The 16,615-nt window shown below is 45.1% G+C and overlaps 1 protein-coding gene across 4 annotated transcripts in view; it reads left to right on the plus strand.

Moving 5' to 3' along the window:
* Positions 1 to 3,157, plus strand: part of FBXL20 (F-box and leucine rich repeat protein 20) — an 85,658-nt gene extending 82,501 nt beyond the window's left edge. For all 4 annotated transcript variants that reach the window (XM_090044534.1, XM_090044536.1, XM_090044535.1 and 1 more), the window contains one exon: positions 278 to 3,157. In XM_090044534.1, coding sequence (XP_089900660.1) covers positions 278 to 385 — 108 coding nt within the window. In that variant the 3' untranslated portion in view covers positions 386 to 3,157. The remainder of the gene's footprint in view (positions 1 to 277) is intronic.
* Positions 3,158 to 16,615: the final 13,458 nt, after the last annotated feature.

Below are 16,615 nucleotides of genomic sequence, written 5' to 3' on the forward strand. Positions count from 1 at the left end.
AGCATGGGAGAGGTGGTAGTTTCCAGAGCCCCTTAGAAAACTGAAGTTGTAGATAAGGAAGGACTTGATGATAATACAGTAAAATGAAATTCTAAATCTCCACTGGGATCTGTAGAAGCCTTGACCCTTTAGTGAAGTGGGAAAAGATGCTTTTATTTAGACAGTCAAGTAAAGAAAAAAGAGCAGGTCTGTCAGTGTTCCACGTGCTCTTTTGCTGCTTGCCTCTGTTTCGCTGTCACTGCTGTTTTTTCTTTAAATAATGTGTTTATCTTTTCAGACCCATTTACCTAATATTAAAGTCCACGCCTACTTCGCTCCTGTGACTCCACCTCCATCAGTAGGGGGCAGCAGACAGCGCTTCTGCAGATGTTGCATCATCCTATGACATTGGAATTGGTCCTCCTTGCAAACTGAGTATTTAATTATACTTCTAGAATTATGGTGGACACCAGTATCTTCAAGGAAAGTGATCCCAGTGTCATTTGCAAGGGCCAGTGAAAAGGGGGCTGTGGTGCCAGGCCCCTGTAGCCACCCATACACACGCATATACACACACCACCCGTTCCAGCAAGCTGATGAACTCTGTGACATGGGAGCTGGATCTGTGTTGGCATTTCTGTAGGTGAATTGGTATAATTCTGAACCATTCCTACTGGGCATGCTCAGAAGAAATCACTGAGTGGGGGAGGGTGTGTAAACCCCAAATAACTGTTGCTGCTGCTGTTGATGATGAAATAGCAATGGAAACCCTTCAAAGCGGGGAGAGGGATTGAAATGAACATGCTTGAACCTTGCATCCACTGTCCAAAGAAAAAGGTTTTGTATCCATTCTTCAGTAAGGGAATGAAAACAGCAGCCATTGTGAGACATGATTTACTGTGCTTCTGTACTTCCTTGTTCCCATGCTAACCACACTGAGCATGCTCACATTGAAGGTTCATCAGTTTCTTCTGTGTTTTGTAGCATCCAACTCAGAGGCTTCCTAGATTGTTGTGATATAGCTTGAAATCTGTAATGTCAGGTTCATTTTTTTTATCCTCCCCCTCATTTTTTTACAGATTTATAATCCAGTAATTTTTCAAGATTATCAAACACAAAAGTTATGTATCAATAAAAAGAAGACACTTTTTACCATTAGAAAGCTGAGCCTGGAATTGCCTGTCTGATGGTAAGACCTTAAATAGACAGTTGAAGTCACAGGCTAGGCTCTCATGGGCTTACTTGCCCATTTTTACCAATTGCTGGCTCTCCAAACTTTTTGCATTTCAGGTTTTACTCCAGTGAAAATGTAGCTCACAATATAGAGGACACAGCTCTAGTTCACAGTCCAATTCTTGATTCCCTGTCCTTTCCCCAAAGAAGCAAAATCACATTACTCTTTATTGTCATGGTTAAGGAATAATGATTCACTAATTAAAGTGGAAAGAACAGCAGGCCTGAAAATCTGTTGCTGGTTATTGCCACATTGCTGTATACTGAGTTTGTAAACTTTCAGCAGTTTCAATGACTTCTGCATATTCCACAGGTAAGTGTCTTGCCCTGGAGTGAAGTGTGGGCTCACTGTATACCACAAGGACATATCTTGCTTTCAGTTCCTCACCTTTCAAACAAAAGGAATGTCCTTACCTGTTAATCAACTAGATCCATGTAGCAGCTGCTTTTTGGAGTAATTCAGGCAAATTTAACCCAGGTGCTGCTTCAGGTGAAAGTAGAGTCTGTGCCAGCCTCTGTGAACTTACTGCTGTCCTCAGTGGTGACACGTAGGGGATGCACAGGAGTGCACATGCACCCCCTGACAGGCAGCACTCCCTGCTTAGGTGATGGACGGTGCGGCAGGCAGGAGCGCTGGTGCCCCCCTGTGAGTGCCAGCCAGGGAGTGGGGGCACTAGGTTGAAGCACTGCTGGCACTTCTGGGAGCGCTGCTTGCACTTCCCAGTCAGCAAGATCAGCTACAGTAGGGGACCCCCCCAGTTGCTGATCGGTTGCTGGGGGGGCATGTGCCCTCCTACCCCCCCAGCTCAGGTGGTACCAGTTGCCTGTGGCTTTCCTGATGCCTGGAGTCTAGGTTGCCCAGTTACAAAACAGGCAAAGCAGATGTGCTGGCACCAAAGGCTTAATAGGGCAGAACTTGGTCAGACTGTAACAGGTTCCTGGAAGATGAGATCAAGTACAAATAATTGCTCTCCCTGCTGTCCGCACTTAAGGGAGAGAAGGATGAGTATGGATTTGTGAATTGGTCCCAACTGAAAAAAATAAAAAAGAGCAAGCATGGTCAGTTATCTTAATTGTTGAAAGCTGAAGCAACAATCCTCCATCTTTATGGAGAAGAATCACATCAGATGGGAAAGAAGAGATGATTTTCTAAAGTACTAGCAATAGATTTTAGAGCCCTGGGGGGTTATTTTTCCCCCTGTATGATTAAAGTGAGGGCAGTGTTGCCTCCTTAGGCTCTATCAGCATCTGAGTAATTCAGTCTGTTGAAAGGGTCATTTTAGCACCAGATGAGCTGTATTTTCTTCATGTACAGTTCATTTTTCCCAACCTCACAGTATGTTTCACAAGGTCTTGCAGACTCGAATCTTCTGGGAAGTCGCACAGAAGAATCTCAGTATGCCCATTGTTTAAAAGGACACTGTCTCCTTTTTCCTCCCGTATTGATTTTATTTTTAATCTGTTTTATTTATTAAGTCTTTTTGTAGAAGCGTGGATAATCTCTTCTCAATAACTGTGTTCTTATTCCATTTGCAAAACTTGATCCTTTCCCTTGCTTTCAGTGTGGCAAAAGGTGTTTATAGCAGCTGGTTTTATAACTATTACAACTTACTGACCTTCTGGGCAGGCTATGTGTATCATCAGTTTGTATACCAGCAACCATCAGTGTTAGCACAGCTCGAGAAAGACTCTCAGAGCTAGTCTGTTGAGGCAGGGGGAGAAATAATTTTGGTTTGATAAACCCTGATATTGCCTATTTAATTTCTTGGTAATGGAATGGTGGGTTTTGGACTCGATTATAGAACCCAAAGCATTTTCTTAAACAGGGTAATGGCATAAGGTAGCCCAGGCTATTTGACAGTGTCCTTTCAAGTAAAAAATTGTCTCTAAATGGACTCTTCCTTATGTGTGTATTTATAAATACCAATAAACAACCATTTTCCAAGTCTTGTCGTATTAGAGAATGCCTTTGTAGGGCAAAAGCTTTTACACCTAGTAGCGCATATGCTCTGCCTTCTGGAATTCTGTAATACGTCCCAGGTTCATCTCTCCTACCTGTGTGTTGACTAGGTATTAATCAAAGGTAGGGACTTGCTAGTCATTGGTGGGGGGGCAGGGTTAGATCACAATCCAGCCACTGCTGATGAAATTGTTTAATAGACTGGAGCTCAGGTATTTGACCATATGGGTATAGTTAGTATCAAGATCAAGGGACCATCTTTTTAAGGGTATGGGTTTGAGGGGGGGTTGTTTTTGTTTTTTCCAGGGGCAAATAGTGGAAAATAGCAGAACTCTTGAAAACTTTTGGGAGGAACAAATTTATCTTGTTTGAGTATCTGATCTAATTTGAAGACATTTACTTGTGCCAAATAAATTAAATCAAGAACAACAGACATCTCACTTGGTATCTTTTCCAGCCTTCTGGATCAAGCAATAGGACACTGGTTAGTGCAGCTCTAGAGTGTAAGTTGCCATTGACTGTTGTATTAATGTATTGGCCCCTTCCTTAGCCTCCACCAGAAATCCACATATACAACCCAAAATCCTGAGATGCTTCCATAGCAATCCATGTGACCAGCACAAGTATTGGTATGAGTTGGGACTGATCTTCTTCCCTTGAGCAGAAATGCTTTGCTGTAGCTCATATTTGTCTTTTCAATACTTCACTGATCACATGTTAGAAGCTACTGTTAATGTGTTCCATGGACTAACGTCATAGTTCTCTAACTATAGTCAATGCACTTTTGGGAGTGCTCTGGGAGAGGGGGCAAGAGACTGTGAGAAACCTAAGAAATGGGTAGAATGCTAGAGAAAATGGTTCACAAAGTGTAAGATAGCAGGAAAACTTCTGAACTGGTGCATTTGTGATTGTCCAGCAGAGGTGTTACGAAGAGATCTGATGCAACCAAAATACAAGGTTTTCTTCTTATATATTTTTAAGAACAGCAGCACTTTCAATCATGATTCTGTAACTGCTCCTGAAGAAATGGGGACAAAGCATTGCTGTTACAATGGATATTACTTCCCCCCCTTCTCCCCCCAGTCCTATTTTCTAAACATCATTGTATTCTTCCTTTTTTTGTTTTAATCTGAATGTGTTGTTCATGGCTGGCTGATGGTGTCATAAGTTTGGGTTTTTGTTTTGTTTGGGGGGGGAGGGGTTGAGGGAGGATGAAATGGTTGGGTAGAGGGGAGACCAGTATGACAAGGTTCTTCACTACAGTGTCTCATTTGGAGGGTGAGTGCTGGGCAGAAACAAGGGTTCAACTGACTTGTGATCCTTTGTCTGTAGGGGCGGTGGCTTTCCTTTTGATGAGGGAGTATCCCAGCTGACCAAAAGTCACCTCCCACTCCCTTTACTGATCATACTAAAATTCTACAGCTTGACACTGTGCTTCCCAATCCCATTTCTGGCTTTGGAAACTATGCAGACTGGGCCAAACAAAGATCTTTCAGAGCTGCTTCACAGTCCATGATCAGGGCAAAGATGTATCTTGCCACCTTAGCCTCTAGATTCAGTTTCTCTTGTCTTATGAGAACAGCCTCTTTTCTGGGTTACATGCCCAAAAGTATACAACCCCAGTATTGGCAACTGCGGTAGTATCCCCTCTTACAGAATGGTTTTCTTAGCATGAATCCACTTCTCTGCTCAAGTCTGTGGGTTTTTAAGTGCTTCTCATCTTGTTCAGACAAGGTTCTTTGTGTGAATCTGATATCTTTTATTAGACCAGCTTAAATAGTTGGAAAACAATTATTAAGCAAGCTTTGGGGTTCAAAAACCCTTCGTCAGGCTAAGGAAGTTTCAGCAGTTGGTGTGTGCTCTTCCTGGATGGAATGAAAAGTAAATAAGCCAGAGGCTGGCCTGGTATGCATGCAAGACAGGTAGTCAGTGAAAATGTAGATTGAGGAGTCAATGGGTGAAAGACAGGCAGGGGTGGGTGGGAGAGGGGAAGAGAGAGAAAGGGGATGAATAGTGGAGAGAGACCTAGGGAGTCAGATGTCAGGCAGGTTATAATGTGTCATAAATCCAATGTCTATATTTAGTCCATGATTTTTAGTGTCCAGGAGGCTGATGAAGTGAAGTTCATAGGCTTGTCTCTGGGAAGTGTTTTGTAAGTTTCCTTTGAGGATCAGGACTGAGAGATTGGAGAGAGAGTGGTTTTCTTGTGAAAAATGTGCCCCCACAGGTAACTGGGTATTCTCATCTTGTTTACACTCCATTCCAGATGAAGATCTACTCCCTTATCACTTTACAGCTGCAGGGAATACATTTTATATTGATAGGATCTTACCTCTTTGGATTCCACAGTGGAATAACTTTTCTAATATAGAACATTGCTCTCCTTTCTTGCAGCAAATGGAGGATGATATAAATGTTTCCATTGCAAAAATTAACATTTACTCATTGTTTTTACTTGAGTAGTGGGTTGTTGTTTTTTTTAAGGAACAAGGTTCATTAAACTGCCAGCATCAGCTACTCATTGCTTACTCTTGCTTACCCCTTAGTCCTGTTTACAGTCCTTGCTGAGACAAGTTTTCCTGGGGTCCCTCAAAGAAGCATAATCTCTCCAGTCACACTCAGACCATTCCTTTCAGGGCCCCGTCAGCTTTTCTCTCATGGGTCTGATGCATAGCTGTTCTAAATCAGTCTGGCCCCATGCATCCTGGCTGGGCAAACAGTGTCAGCAGGACTACCCACGCATTAGGCATGACATTTAGATTGGTTGTAGGGCCCACACAGATGAGGCCTTGGACACTCTTTAGTTCTTACTGAGAGACAATCCCTTTTGCACAGGCATCCCACTGAGAACAAGCCTGCTGTGCAGTCACCCCCTACAAGCCCCCACCCACCCCCTCCACCATTGAGGCTGTTCTTGCTACAATTAAATCTTTATTAACTTTCCTGCTGATGAAATGCCTGAACCAGCTTTTCAGTTTTTGTAGGGCAAGGTTCAGATTTGTTTTTCACCACTGGCTATAAGCCTTGTATTTCTGATTTTGAATTCAGCTCAAAGAAATCTTCTCATCTCTTGGCAGGAGAAGTTGGCGGGGGGGATGTTGTTTTGGGATTTTTTTTTTGCTTTTTAACATCTAGAGTTTGGATAACATCCTTAGGTTTTATCTCTACCTTTTTCTGACTTTGGGAGCAGTGCAGACTGGGCCAAACAAAGATCTTCATCCAGTCCAAAGATGCTTGCAATTTTGAATTTAAGTGTTCTTTTTCTCTTAAAATTATATGTGTTGCAAGGGGGATGGTTTCTGTAAGTATTTTTAATACATTTTTAAACTTTGATGGATTTGTCCATTAGATTAATCTTATGGGACATAGAAGTTAGAATTTTGTCATACACTCCCTTAATTATATATATAATATAGAGAGAACTGTAAAATAATATTTTAGTGATATTGTAATCTGTGCTTTCCATTTCCTGGAGACTAAAAGTGTGTGTGTGTGTGTGTATGTGTATGTGTACATGTACCTTTTTTGTCTGTGTGATATGCCCTGACATTAACTTTATGGATGAATTCTGGTAATTCTAGAGCTTTGAATTTTAAGGTGACACAGCAAATAACACAGGATCATCTGAAGAAGGCTCCTTAGTCTCATTCTCTTCCTTGGATAAATCAGGTGGGATTGTCAACAGTGACCACAGTTTAAGCCACTCCTGAGTGCTTCTGAAAATCCTGCAACTTGGAGATCTTCTAACAGTTGTTTTCGGGAATACTTGGCTAACATGCATAAATTTAATACTTTTCATCTTTCCCCGGATACCGACTGAACATCAAGGTTTTATATATTTATTTCTGGATCTACAAGCAATGTGCTGCATTGCTTCACCACATTGTACCTTTGCCCTCCCACAAAGCCATAAAATGAAAAAGATGGTTTTAATTTACTCTTTTAGGACGTTGAGTCTTAAGTTGTAAAGTTTCTGGAAATCCTTGAGTGGGATATGCGTTTGCCCACACTGATTGTCAGTCACTTGTGAGTCTCATCACAATCCTGTTCCCATTGTGATACTCTAAGACTTCCACTGTTTAACCTCCCAGGAGGATGGATGTTCTCACAAAGCCCTTATTGGCAAGTTTGTGTAGTCAAAGGATCCATAAATCTGTTAATATGAAACTTGCTCTGGTTACAGATCAAAATAGCCACACCCTGGAGGAGTGGTAAAATATTCAGTGCTCTGACTCATGAGTGCCATGCCCGTGTCCACTTTCAAGTAGAATGAACACCAGGGTGAAAATTAAGAGGGAGCTCAGGGGGGACTGACTCCCCCCCCCCCCGTAATATTTGAAAAGCATAACCTTGGGGGCTCTCCAATCAGATTGCTCCTTCACTTAGGTGGACTTGTTAATCAATGAACAGGTTTAATTTTTTTGTGCCCCCCCCCACACACACACACGCACATCTCACCGCCCCCAAAGAGTTGAAGTGTAATTCGAACCCTGATGAACACTGTCCTTCCATTTCAGAGCTGTGATGAGTATTTATATGTGGGCTGCCCCTGGGCCTTTTGTGTTCTTTGTAGCCAGATGTGCAACTATCATACAGGTCTGCTTGAGGCAGATGACATGGGACTAGCTGTGACTCCCCAGCATCCAGGAGGGAGAGGGAAAGACCACAAAGAAATGCTGTTTTTATCCTGTTCTTCAGGATACAGCTGGAGGATACATTAAGTCACGCAGGCCCATGTGTGAACACTGAGCAGGCCTGGGTCTAGTGAAGCCAATCAACTTGCATCCTAGCCAAGTGGAGCTGCTTTTGGCCTGTAGTGTGGGATGAACTTTGCAGGAAGCCCTGCAATAGCCTGTTATGTGGAACTGGTATTGCACTGAAGTCTGCCCCTTGCTTTGGAAGAATCAGAGCAATAGAAAGTGAACAAGACCATTTGTCTGCTCCACAGAGATATCAGCTCACCAGCTACTTACAGATGCTCAGCTCACCGCAGGCACAAGAACTGGTGGGGGACAAATAAGGATTGTACCTAGGTTGTATGGGCACAGACCTGTCCCACACTTCATTCATTACTTGTACTTACAGAACTTGTGTATACAGTTCTACCCTCTGATCAGCTTGGGACCAGCCAGGGCCATTGAAAAGACAACTGTGACGGTTGACCTAGGGATTCACTGTCAACTGCACTGAACTGGTTTCTGTAAATACAACAAAACTTTAAGTGCCAGGTTAGTTATGTTCTTGCCATCTTGCTCTCTTTTCTCCCCAACCCTTGGTAGACAACCTCTTTTTGTTGCTGCTTGTATGTCATGTATCCTTAACCATTGCAGTAGACTGGTGATTCTCAACTGAGGAGTCCTGCAACATCAACAATGTTATGTGTGGAAACACCTACACAGTTTGCAAGATTACACACTGAGATTTCCAATAGTAATCCATAGTGGCAAAATCATCCTGCCCTGTTGTGGGCTTTCTGAGTTCTTTGCAACAGAAAAAGTGCTCTTATTTTTAACCTAGTGAAAGCCAAAAGCTGGCATTTTCTGTGGAATACTTTGAATCTAAATTGAGAGCCACTGATCTAACCTGATGTGGTCCCTTATGTGACTTGCTTGGTTTCAGTTCAAGCAGTTCCCAGACATGAAGAGCAGTACAGCCTGGATGAGTGACTTGGAGAGGCCAGGGGTCTACTTATGGCACTGCCACAGCTACAGCTCTGGGTGCCATTGGCTAAGCTGTTCTTTTCTCCCACAGTTTCAAATCCCTTATCTGAAAATGGGGCTAGTCATGTCATGACCTTGAAATCAGTGTACCACTTATGCAGGTGAAATGCTGGGCATGTTGAGAGTCAGACTACCTACTCACCCCCAGCTCCTCATTCTAGTCCTACTTTCCTGATTGGCCATTTATAAGAGCACTGGATTAGTTCAAAAGTCAGAGGATCCCTTCATTTGATGAATTTGGACTGCCTAACGTGATGTGCATATATATACAATTGTTTATTAACTGTTAGTTTGTAACTGCTCTAATGTTATGTCTTTAAAAGTAGAAGTCTGGGAAGGATTTCCCATCCATCCCTACCTGCTTCCTCAAGCTGCATTGAACAGCTTCCCTTAGAGCAGTGGGTCTCAACCAGGGGGCCTTGAGAACCTTTCAAAGGTGCCACACAATTTTAAGACTGTTAGCTGTGCAAATGTGGTTCACAAGATAAACCCAGACACTTCAAATAGGAATCTGTAGTACTGAAAATATTCTGACCTGCTGTGAGCTTTCTGAGTTCTTTGCAACAGAAAAATGTATGTTTTATTCTTCTGTTGTCAAAAAACAAATGAAAGCTAAATATATTTATAGATTTCATAGACATTAGGGCTGGAAGGGACCTCGGGAGATCATCGAGTCCAGCCCCCTGCCCAAAGGGCAGGAAGTCAGCTGGGGTCATAGGATCCCAGCAAGGTAAGCATCCAATTTACTCTTGAAGGTGTTCAATGTAGGTGCTTGAACCACCTCCGCTGGCAGACTGTTCCAGACCTTGGGGGCTCGGACAGTAAAGAAATTCTTCCTTATGTCCAGCCTGAAACGGTCTTGCAGGAGTTTGTGACCGTTCGACCTCGTCATCCCTTGGGGCGCTCTGGTGAACAAATGTTCCCCCAGATCCTGGTGGTCACTCTTGATAAACTTATAGGTGGCCATCAGATCACCCCTGAGCCTACACTTTTCCAGGCTAAAGAGTCCCATGGCTCTCAGCCTGTCATCGTAAGATCTGTTTTCCTGACCTCTGATCATGCACGTGGCTCTCCTCTGGACTCTCTCAAGCTTCTCCACATCCTTTTTGAATTGTGGAGCCCAAAACTGGATGCAGTACTCCAGCTGCGGCCTCACCAAGGCCGAGTACAAGGGGAGAATGACATTCCGGGATTTGCTCGAGAAGCATCTATGGATGCAAGCCAGCGTTTTGGTCGCTTTACTAGCCGCAGCATCGCATTGCAGGCTCATGTTCATCTTGTGGTCAATCATGACCCCCAAGTCTCTTTCTTCTGTAGTGCTATCCAACGTAGCACTGCCGAGCCTATAAGGAAGCTGCAGGTTTTTCCTCCCAAGGTGGAGAACCTTGCATTTTTCGGTGTTAAACACCATCAGGTTCTCGTCTGCCCATTTGCTGAGCTTGTCCAGGTCAGCCTGGATCACCCGCCTATCTTCTGGCATGGATGCTTTGCCCCAAAGTTTGGTGTCATCGGTGAACTTGGCCAGTCCACTCCTGACTCCAATGTCCACATTATTAATGAAGATGTTGAACAGTATGGGTCCAAGGACAGAGCCTTGAGGGACCCCACTGGTCACAGGGCACCATGATGAGTGACTGCTATCAATTACAACCCTCTGGGTCCGACCACGGAGCCAGTTTCCCAGCCAGCGGATCATGGTGGAGCCAAGGCCACAACTGGCCAGTTTGGCCAAGAGGTGATCATGGGATACCAGATCAAAAGCTTTTTTGAAGTCAAGATATATGACATCAATCTCTTCTCCCTTGTCCAGATGATAGGTCACCTGGTCATAGAAGGAAATGAGATTGGTCAAACAAGACCTACCCGCAACAAACCCGTGCTGGCTGTCCCTTAGGATGTTAGCCTGGGCCAGTCCCTCAAGGATGGCCTCCTTAATAAACTTTTCTAAGATCTTCCCCAGGATAGAAGTCAGGCTAATGGGCCTGTACTTAGCCGGATCCACTCTCCTCCCTTTCTTGAAGATCGGCACCGCATTGGCCTTCTTCCAGTCTTTGGGCACTATACCAGAGGTGCCTGGAGTCTGAAAATTGAGTACCCCTGCCTTAGAGCATTTCAACCCCAAAATGAGCACCTCTTGCAAAAAGTGGAGTGAGAGCTAGATTCCTTTTTTCATATTTCACTCCCCACCACTTTTCCCTCCCCAGTCCATTGCTGTTTGTCAGCAGGTTTGGATTTGTAGCAGGGGTTGGGGGAGAGACATAGAGGAGATGTCAAAATACTGAAGCCCAGCAAGGGGAAGAACCAGTCTGTCTTAAACATGAGATTCTTGTGCTGAGCTTTTCCTAGGAGCTTTGAAGGAGCCAAGAGTTCTGTGCCCAGTTTCCATGCTTGCTAATAGATGACAGTCCCACCCTTCAAATTCTTTGGAAAATTGTAGGCTTGGCTAGTGGCTTTTGCACGTGAACGTCTGCAGCTGTTGCTGCCGCCAACACTCAGGCTCTTCAGTGGTAGAGCTAGAACTGGAACTCCAGCTACCCCAGTCTCAATCCAGTGCCAGGCCCATGGAGAGGAGTAGATGAATGGACTGCTCCAGCAGGCCAACAGCACCTCATGTAAATGTTCTAGCCAGAGGATTTGCTATGGAGAAATACCCAACCTTGTAGACCTATTATGAGCTGTGAATTTCTGCTTGTGAGTATTCACTCAACCCTGATTCAGAGGGCTCTGCTCATCCAGACAAGGATAGGGGTGTAGCTGGCTTTCTCTAGATATTTGTATACCCCTTATTCTTTCTTGGTGGGCACAGTGGCCCAGGCGGCAGAACCCTGGACAGGGAGTCAAAAGACTTCAATCTTATTCCTAAGTTAACAGTGACCTGCATGTGGCTTCAGACCAATTCACCCTTGTGTCTCTCTCCCTCCCAGCTGTTTCCTGCTTGGGTTGTACACTGTTTGGGGTTATGATTCCCCTGCTGTATGCTAGCAGAGCTCCTACCTTGACAGGACAAGTGATTTTAGTTGGGTACTTACATAGTGCTGATAATGTTCTGTAGAGGCTGTAGGTTGTGGCCATGTTGATCTAAGGACACAGGCAGACACGGTTCTTTGGGTAAATCTGATATCTTTTATTTCAAGTTTAAAAACCCTTTTTCAGGTGCTTCCTCAGCCTGACGAAGACTTTTTAAACCTGAAAGCTTGCTAAGAAAATATTTCCAACTATTTAGTTGGTCTAATAAAAGATATCAGATTTACTCAAAGAACCTTGACTGTAGAGACTGTGAGATTTTGGTCTGTAGAAGGACCTCCCCTCCCCTCTCTTGCCTCAACCTGGGCTACCATTTCTGTGCTGAACAGCACCTCTGCTCCCTCTGTCTGCTTCCTGTTCTCTCTTGCCTAAGTTCAAATTAGACCTGCCATGATGGCTTTTGGGATCTGCTCCACTTTAAGCCTTCTGGTTCCTTTTCCCCAGGGACTATTTACAGTTGGTCACATTCTCTCTTGCACTGCTTCATTGTCTGGAATCCCACCCTCTATGCTCCAAACAACTTCCTTTCCTCAGTCCTGGCTGAAAGGGGCACTTTTTTCATAACTTGCACTTGCCTTTTCCCTTTTGCCCAGCACTGCCTCCATCCAGTCTGTAGAGGTTACTTCCATCTTCACTACCTCAGTGTTATGATACTCTACTATGTCTTTCCTTTGCAAGAATTTTTCCTGAGCTAAGTTACATTGTGCCTAGCACTTATGTGATGGTGCCTGACCCTTTTTTTTTAAAAATAAAGGTCCCAGTAACCAGCTGCTACAAACAAAATTCTGAAAACAGTTGCATCTGTTTGCATCAGCTGAATCCAAATTCTGTTGCATTGATGGGATTTAAATTCTTCTTTCATTCTTCCCCAGTTCTTCTTTCACTGCCTTGGGATCTAATACCTTTTGTGGCTCTGTTTTAGACTCACATGGATTTCCAAACCAAACTGCACATCTCATTGTCTTTGTCATGAAGTTTAGAGTAGGAACTGTTTTAAGCCAGTTGCTACAGCTACACTTGCTATTACTGCACATGAATAAACTTAGCCATTTGAATACGTGCCTCAGAGCAATTAACTCTGAAACAAGCTCCAGAGTGTATTCATGCACAGCATGTGAAGCTAGGTTTGAACAGCCCTGACTGACAGGGGGCACTGCGTGTCAGTCTGCCAGCCCAGGGTGTTTCCCCCTGGCTCATCACGCTGTGGAGGGGCTGACTGGGGCACAAGGGAGCTTCAGCACAGGGCTAGCTGGCAGATAGCCTCACACTGAAGCACCCTCATGCTCCAGCCAGCTCCTCCAGCATCTACATGTGCACTGCTGTGGAGTAAATTAGTTTACTCCAGCCTAATAGGGGCACACATGTAGATGTCAAGACATTTACAGCACAGCTAATTAGTCTACTACACAGTAAATGTCTTGTAGATGCACCCACTGTTTCTCAATCAGGGTGGTGAGATCCTTTTGAGGGTGCCACAAAATATTAGTGCTATTAGGTATGGCAACAGCTACACATGGTTCACAAGATAAACCCGTGGATCCAAGAGTCTCACCTGGCCGCTATTCCCCCCCTCCTCCCCCTTTGCTTTAGCTGAAGAAACAAATGGAGTTACTGGGCTCCCCCTCCCTCTGGCTTCCCCTTCCACACCCTAAGGGATGTGGTTATGCAGCATGGTATAGCCCATAGGGCTGGGGGAGCCCAAGGCCTATGGTGCCAGGGAGCTTAAAGTGAGCTGGGGCACCTGGGCATGCAGTGCACTGTGGGGAGAAGGGGATATTGGGGCTTACAGTGCAGTGGGGAGATATGCAATGTAGTGGAGGGGCACATGGTGTTTGTCCCTGGTGGGTGTATAGACCCACTGGTGTAACCCCTGCTAACACAGCCCATGGAGTGTGCAGCCCATGACCACTTAGAAACTGGACAGCCGTGCCATAAGTAGATCCTTGAAAACGTCTCAGTCCTGACCCACAGCATCTCCTGCGATTTCAATCCTAGGGAGAAAGGAAGAAAGGAATCCTAGGCAGTTCTTTCTAGGGAGGAAGAACTGCCATCATACCTATAGGCTGTGGGGTGACCTTCTCAGCACCACCAAGGCAGAAAGATATCTTGGAGTCACTGTTGACTCCAGGATGAACGTGAGTCATCAATGTGATGAAGTAGTCAGCAGAGCCAATCACACCTTGTCATGCATTCGTAGGTGCTTCACTAACAGGTTTAGGGAGGTGATTCTCCCCCTCTATGCAACACTGGTCAGGCCGCAGCTGAAGTACTGTGTCCCGTTCCAGATGCCGCAGTTCAAGCAGGACGCTGACAATGTGGAGAGGGTCCAAAGAAGAGTCACTCGTCTGATTAGAGGCCTGCAGGGAAGGCCCTACGAGGAAAGGCTAAGGGACCTTAACCTCTTCAGCCTCTCTGGCTGGAGGGCCGCACCCAGAGGGTGGTAGTGGATGGGTCTTTCTCAACCTGGAAGGATGTGGGCAGTGGGGTTCCGCAGGGCTCGGTCCTCGGGCCCGCACTGTTCAACATTTTCATCAGTGATTTGGACTAGGGGGTAAAAATCACCCTGTTCAAATTTGCTGATGACACCAAGATGTGGGGGGACGTGGGCACACTGGGAGGATGCAACAGGCTACAATCAGACCTAGACAGGTTACAAGGGTGGGCGGATGAGAATAGGATGGGTTTCAACTCAGACGAGTGCAAGGTGATGCACCTCGGGAGGAACAACTGGCACCATACCTACAGGTTGGGGAACTCCGCTCTTGTCAGCACAGAGGCGGAAAAGGATCTTGGGGTCATCAATGACTCCAAGATGAACATGGGCCAGCAGTGTGGGGAGGCAGTTAGGAAGGCCAACCGCACCTTGTCATGCATCCACAGATGCATCTCGAGCAGATCCAAAAAGGTGATCCTCCCTCTCTATACGGCACTGGTCAGGCCGCAGCTGGAGTACTACGTCCAGTTCTGGGCACCGCACTTCAAGAGGGGTGTCGACAGCATGGAGAGGGTCCAGAGGAGGGCCACTCGTATGATCAGGGGACAACAGGGCAGGCCCTGTGAGGAGAGGCTACGGGACCTGAACCTGTTCAGCCTCCAAAAGAGAAGGCTGAGGGGGGATCTTGTGGCCTGTTATAAACTAGTCAGGGGGGATTACCAGGCATTGGGGAGTCACTGTTCCCCCAAGCACCGCCAGGAGTGACCAGGAATAACGGTCACAAGCTGGCAGAGGGTAGGTTTAGGTTAGATATCAGGAGGCGCTACTTCACGGTCAGAGCGGCTAGGGTCTGGAACCAGCTTCCAAGAGAAGTGGTGCAGGCTCCTACCCTGGGCGTTTTTAAGAGGAGGTTAGATGAACATCTTGTTGGGGTCGTTTGACCCCAGTATTCTTTCCTGCCATGGCAGGGGGTCGGACTAGATGATCTGCTCAGGTCCCTTCCGACCCTAGAAACTATGAAACTATGAAACCCCAGTATTTCAAATAGGAACCAGCATTCTCACCTGTGGTGGTCTTATGTTGCAAAGAGCTAAAAAAAAAAAAAAAAGACTTGTTTTTTTTGACTATGGAAAAATAAGTGAAAGCTAAGAGCTGGCATTTTCCTGGGGGTGCCTAAAACCTAACAGGGTTGAGAATCGCTGTGCTAGATCCTTGTAAGTGAAAGGTCAACTTCTGAAGAAACTTATTGTGCCTACCAGTGCCACATCAACACCCCATCTTTCCTTTGACTCCTGCAAGCAAAGTACCTGAACCTTCAGATGTGAAAGAATGTTAATATAGGCACATGTGATGGTGTGTGGGTGTTTGGCAATGCAGCACTAACTACCCTGTCCACCTTCCTTCCAGGACCTGTTTTCCTCCCTGGAGGAAGTAAACACAACCACTTGTAAAGCATTTGTTCCTCTTCTAGATGCCAATGTGATCATTGCAATGACAGGTTATGAGGGAGGCCTGAGTATATTTTAAATTGTAGTGTATCAAGTATACCTTAAAATAAAGCTAGTATAAAAGGACACAGGGATCTTTTTGTCTGAAGAACCAAGGTTGAAAATTTGACCTGAAGGTCTAAGATTAGTAACATTTTCCTACCTAACACCTGTCTCACTCTTCCCACTTGCCTTGGATAAGACTTATTCAGAATAAGACTAAGAATTCAGTAGCTTTTTGAATCACATTCTTCAATCAGCTGTGGGATTTAATAGGAATAGTAGTGGTAAGACTATTAACAAGTGGAGGCTGATACATTTGTGAACAGAATTGAATGAAGTGGGAGGGAATGAATGAATGCAAGGGACTGGATATAATGGCTCAGGAGGACCCAAGTCTGTCATGTAGGAATGCTTTAATCTCTGCGTCTGTCATTCATATCACTATAAGACATTTCCACTGGGCCTCACACAGGGGCCTGGCTCTGTCTGTATGGATCCTTTTACAGAACTGGGGGCTTAAGTCCTCAGCAGCAGCCTGACTCTGCTCTCATAGGTCCCAGGCTCCATAGGAGGAGCTGTGAGTGACAAGCCAATCCCATGTCAGAGCACCATGGGCTCGTTATCCATATGTATGCATGCTTGGCCTAAAAATAGTCCGTGGTGATTAGTTTAATCACTAAGAGCTGTCCCTGCTTGGTGTTGCGGAGAAGCAATTGAAATGCCATAAAAAACCCCTAACCCACAGCAGAAGGCACTAATACACCAAAGCTTCAGC

This window comes from Crocodylus siamensis, chromosome 4 (genome assembly GCF_052110815.1).
Source record: "Crocodylus siamensis isolate JL-2025a chromosome 4, ASM5211081v1, whole genome shotgun sequence".
Classification (NCBI taxonomy): domain Eukaryota; kingdom Metazoa; phylum Chordata; order Crocodylia; family Crocodylidae; genus Crocodylus; species Crocodylus siamensis.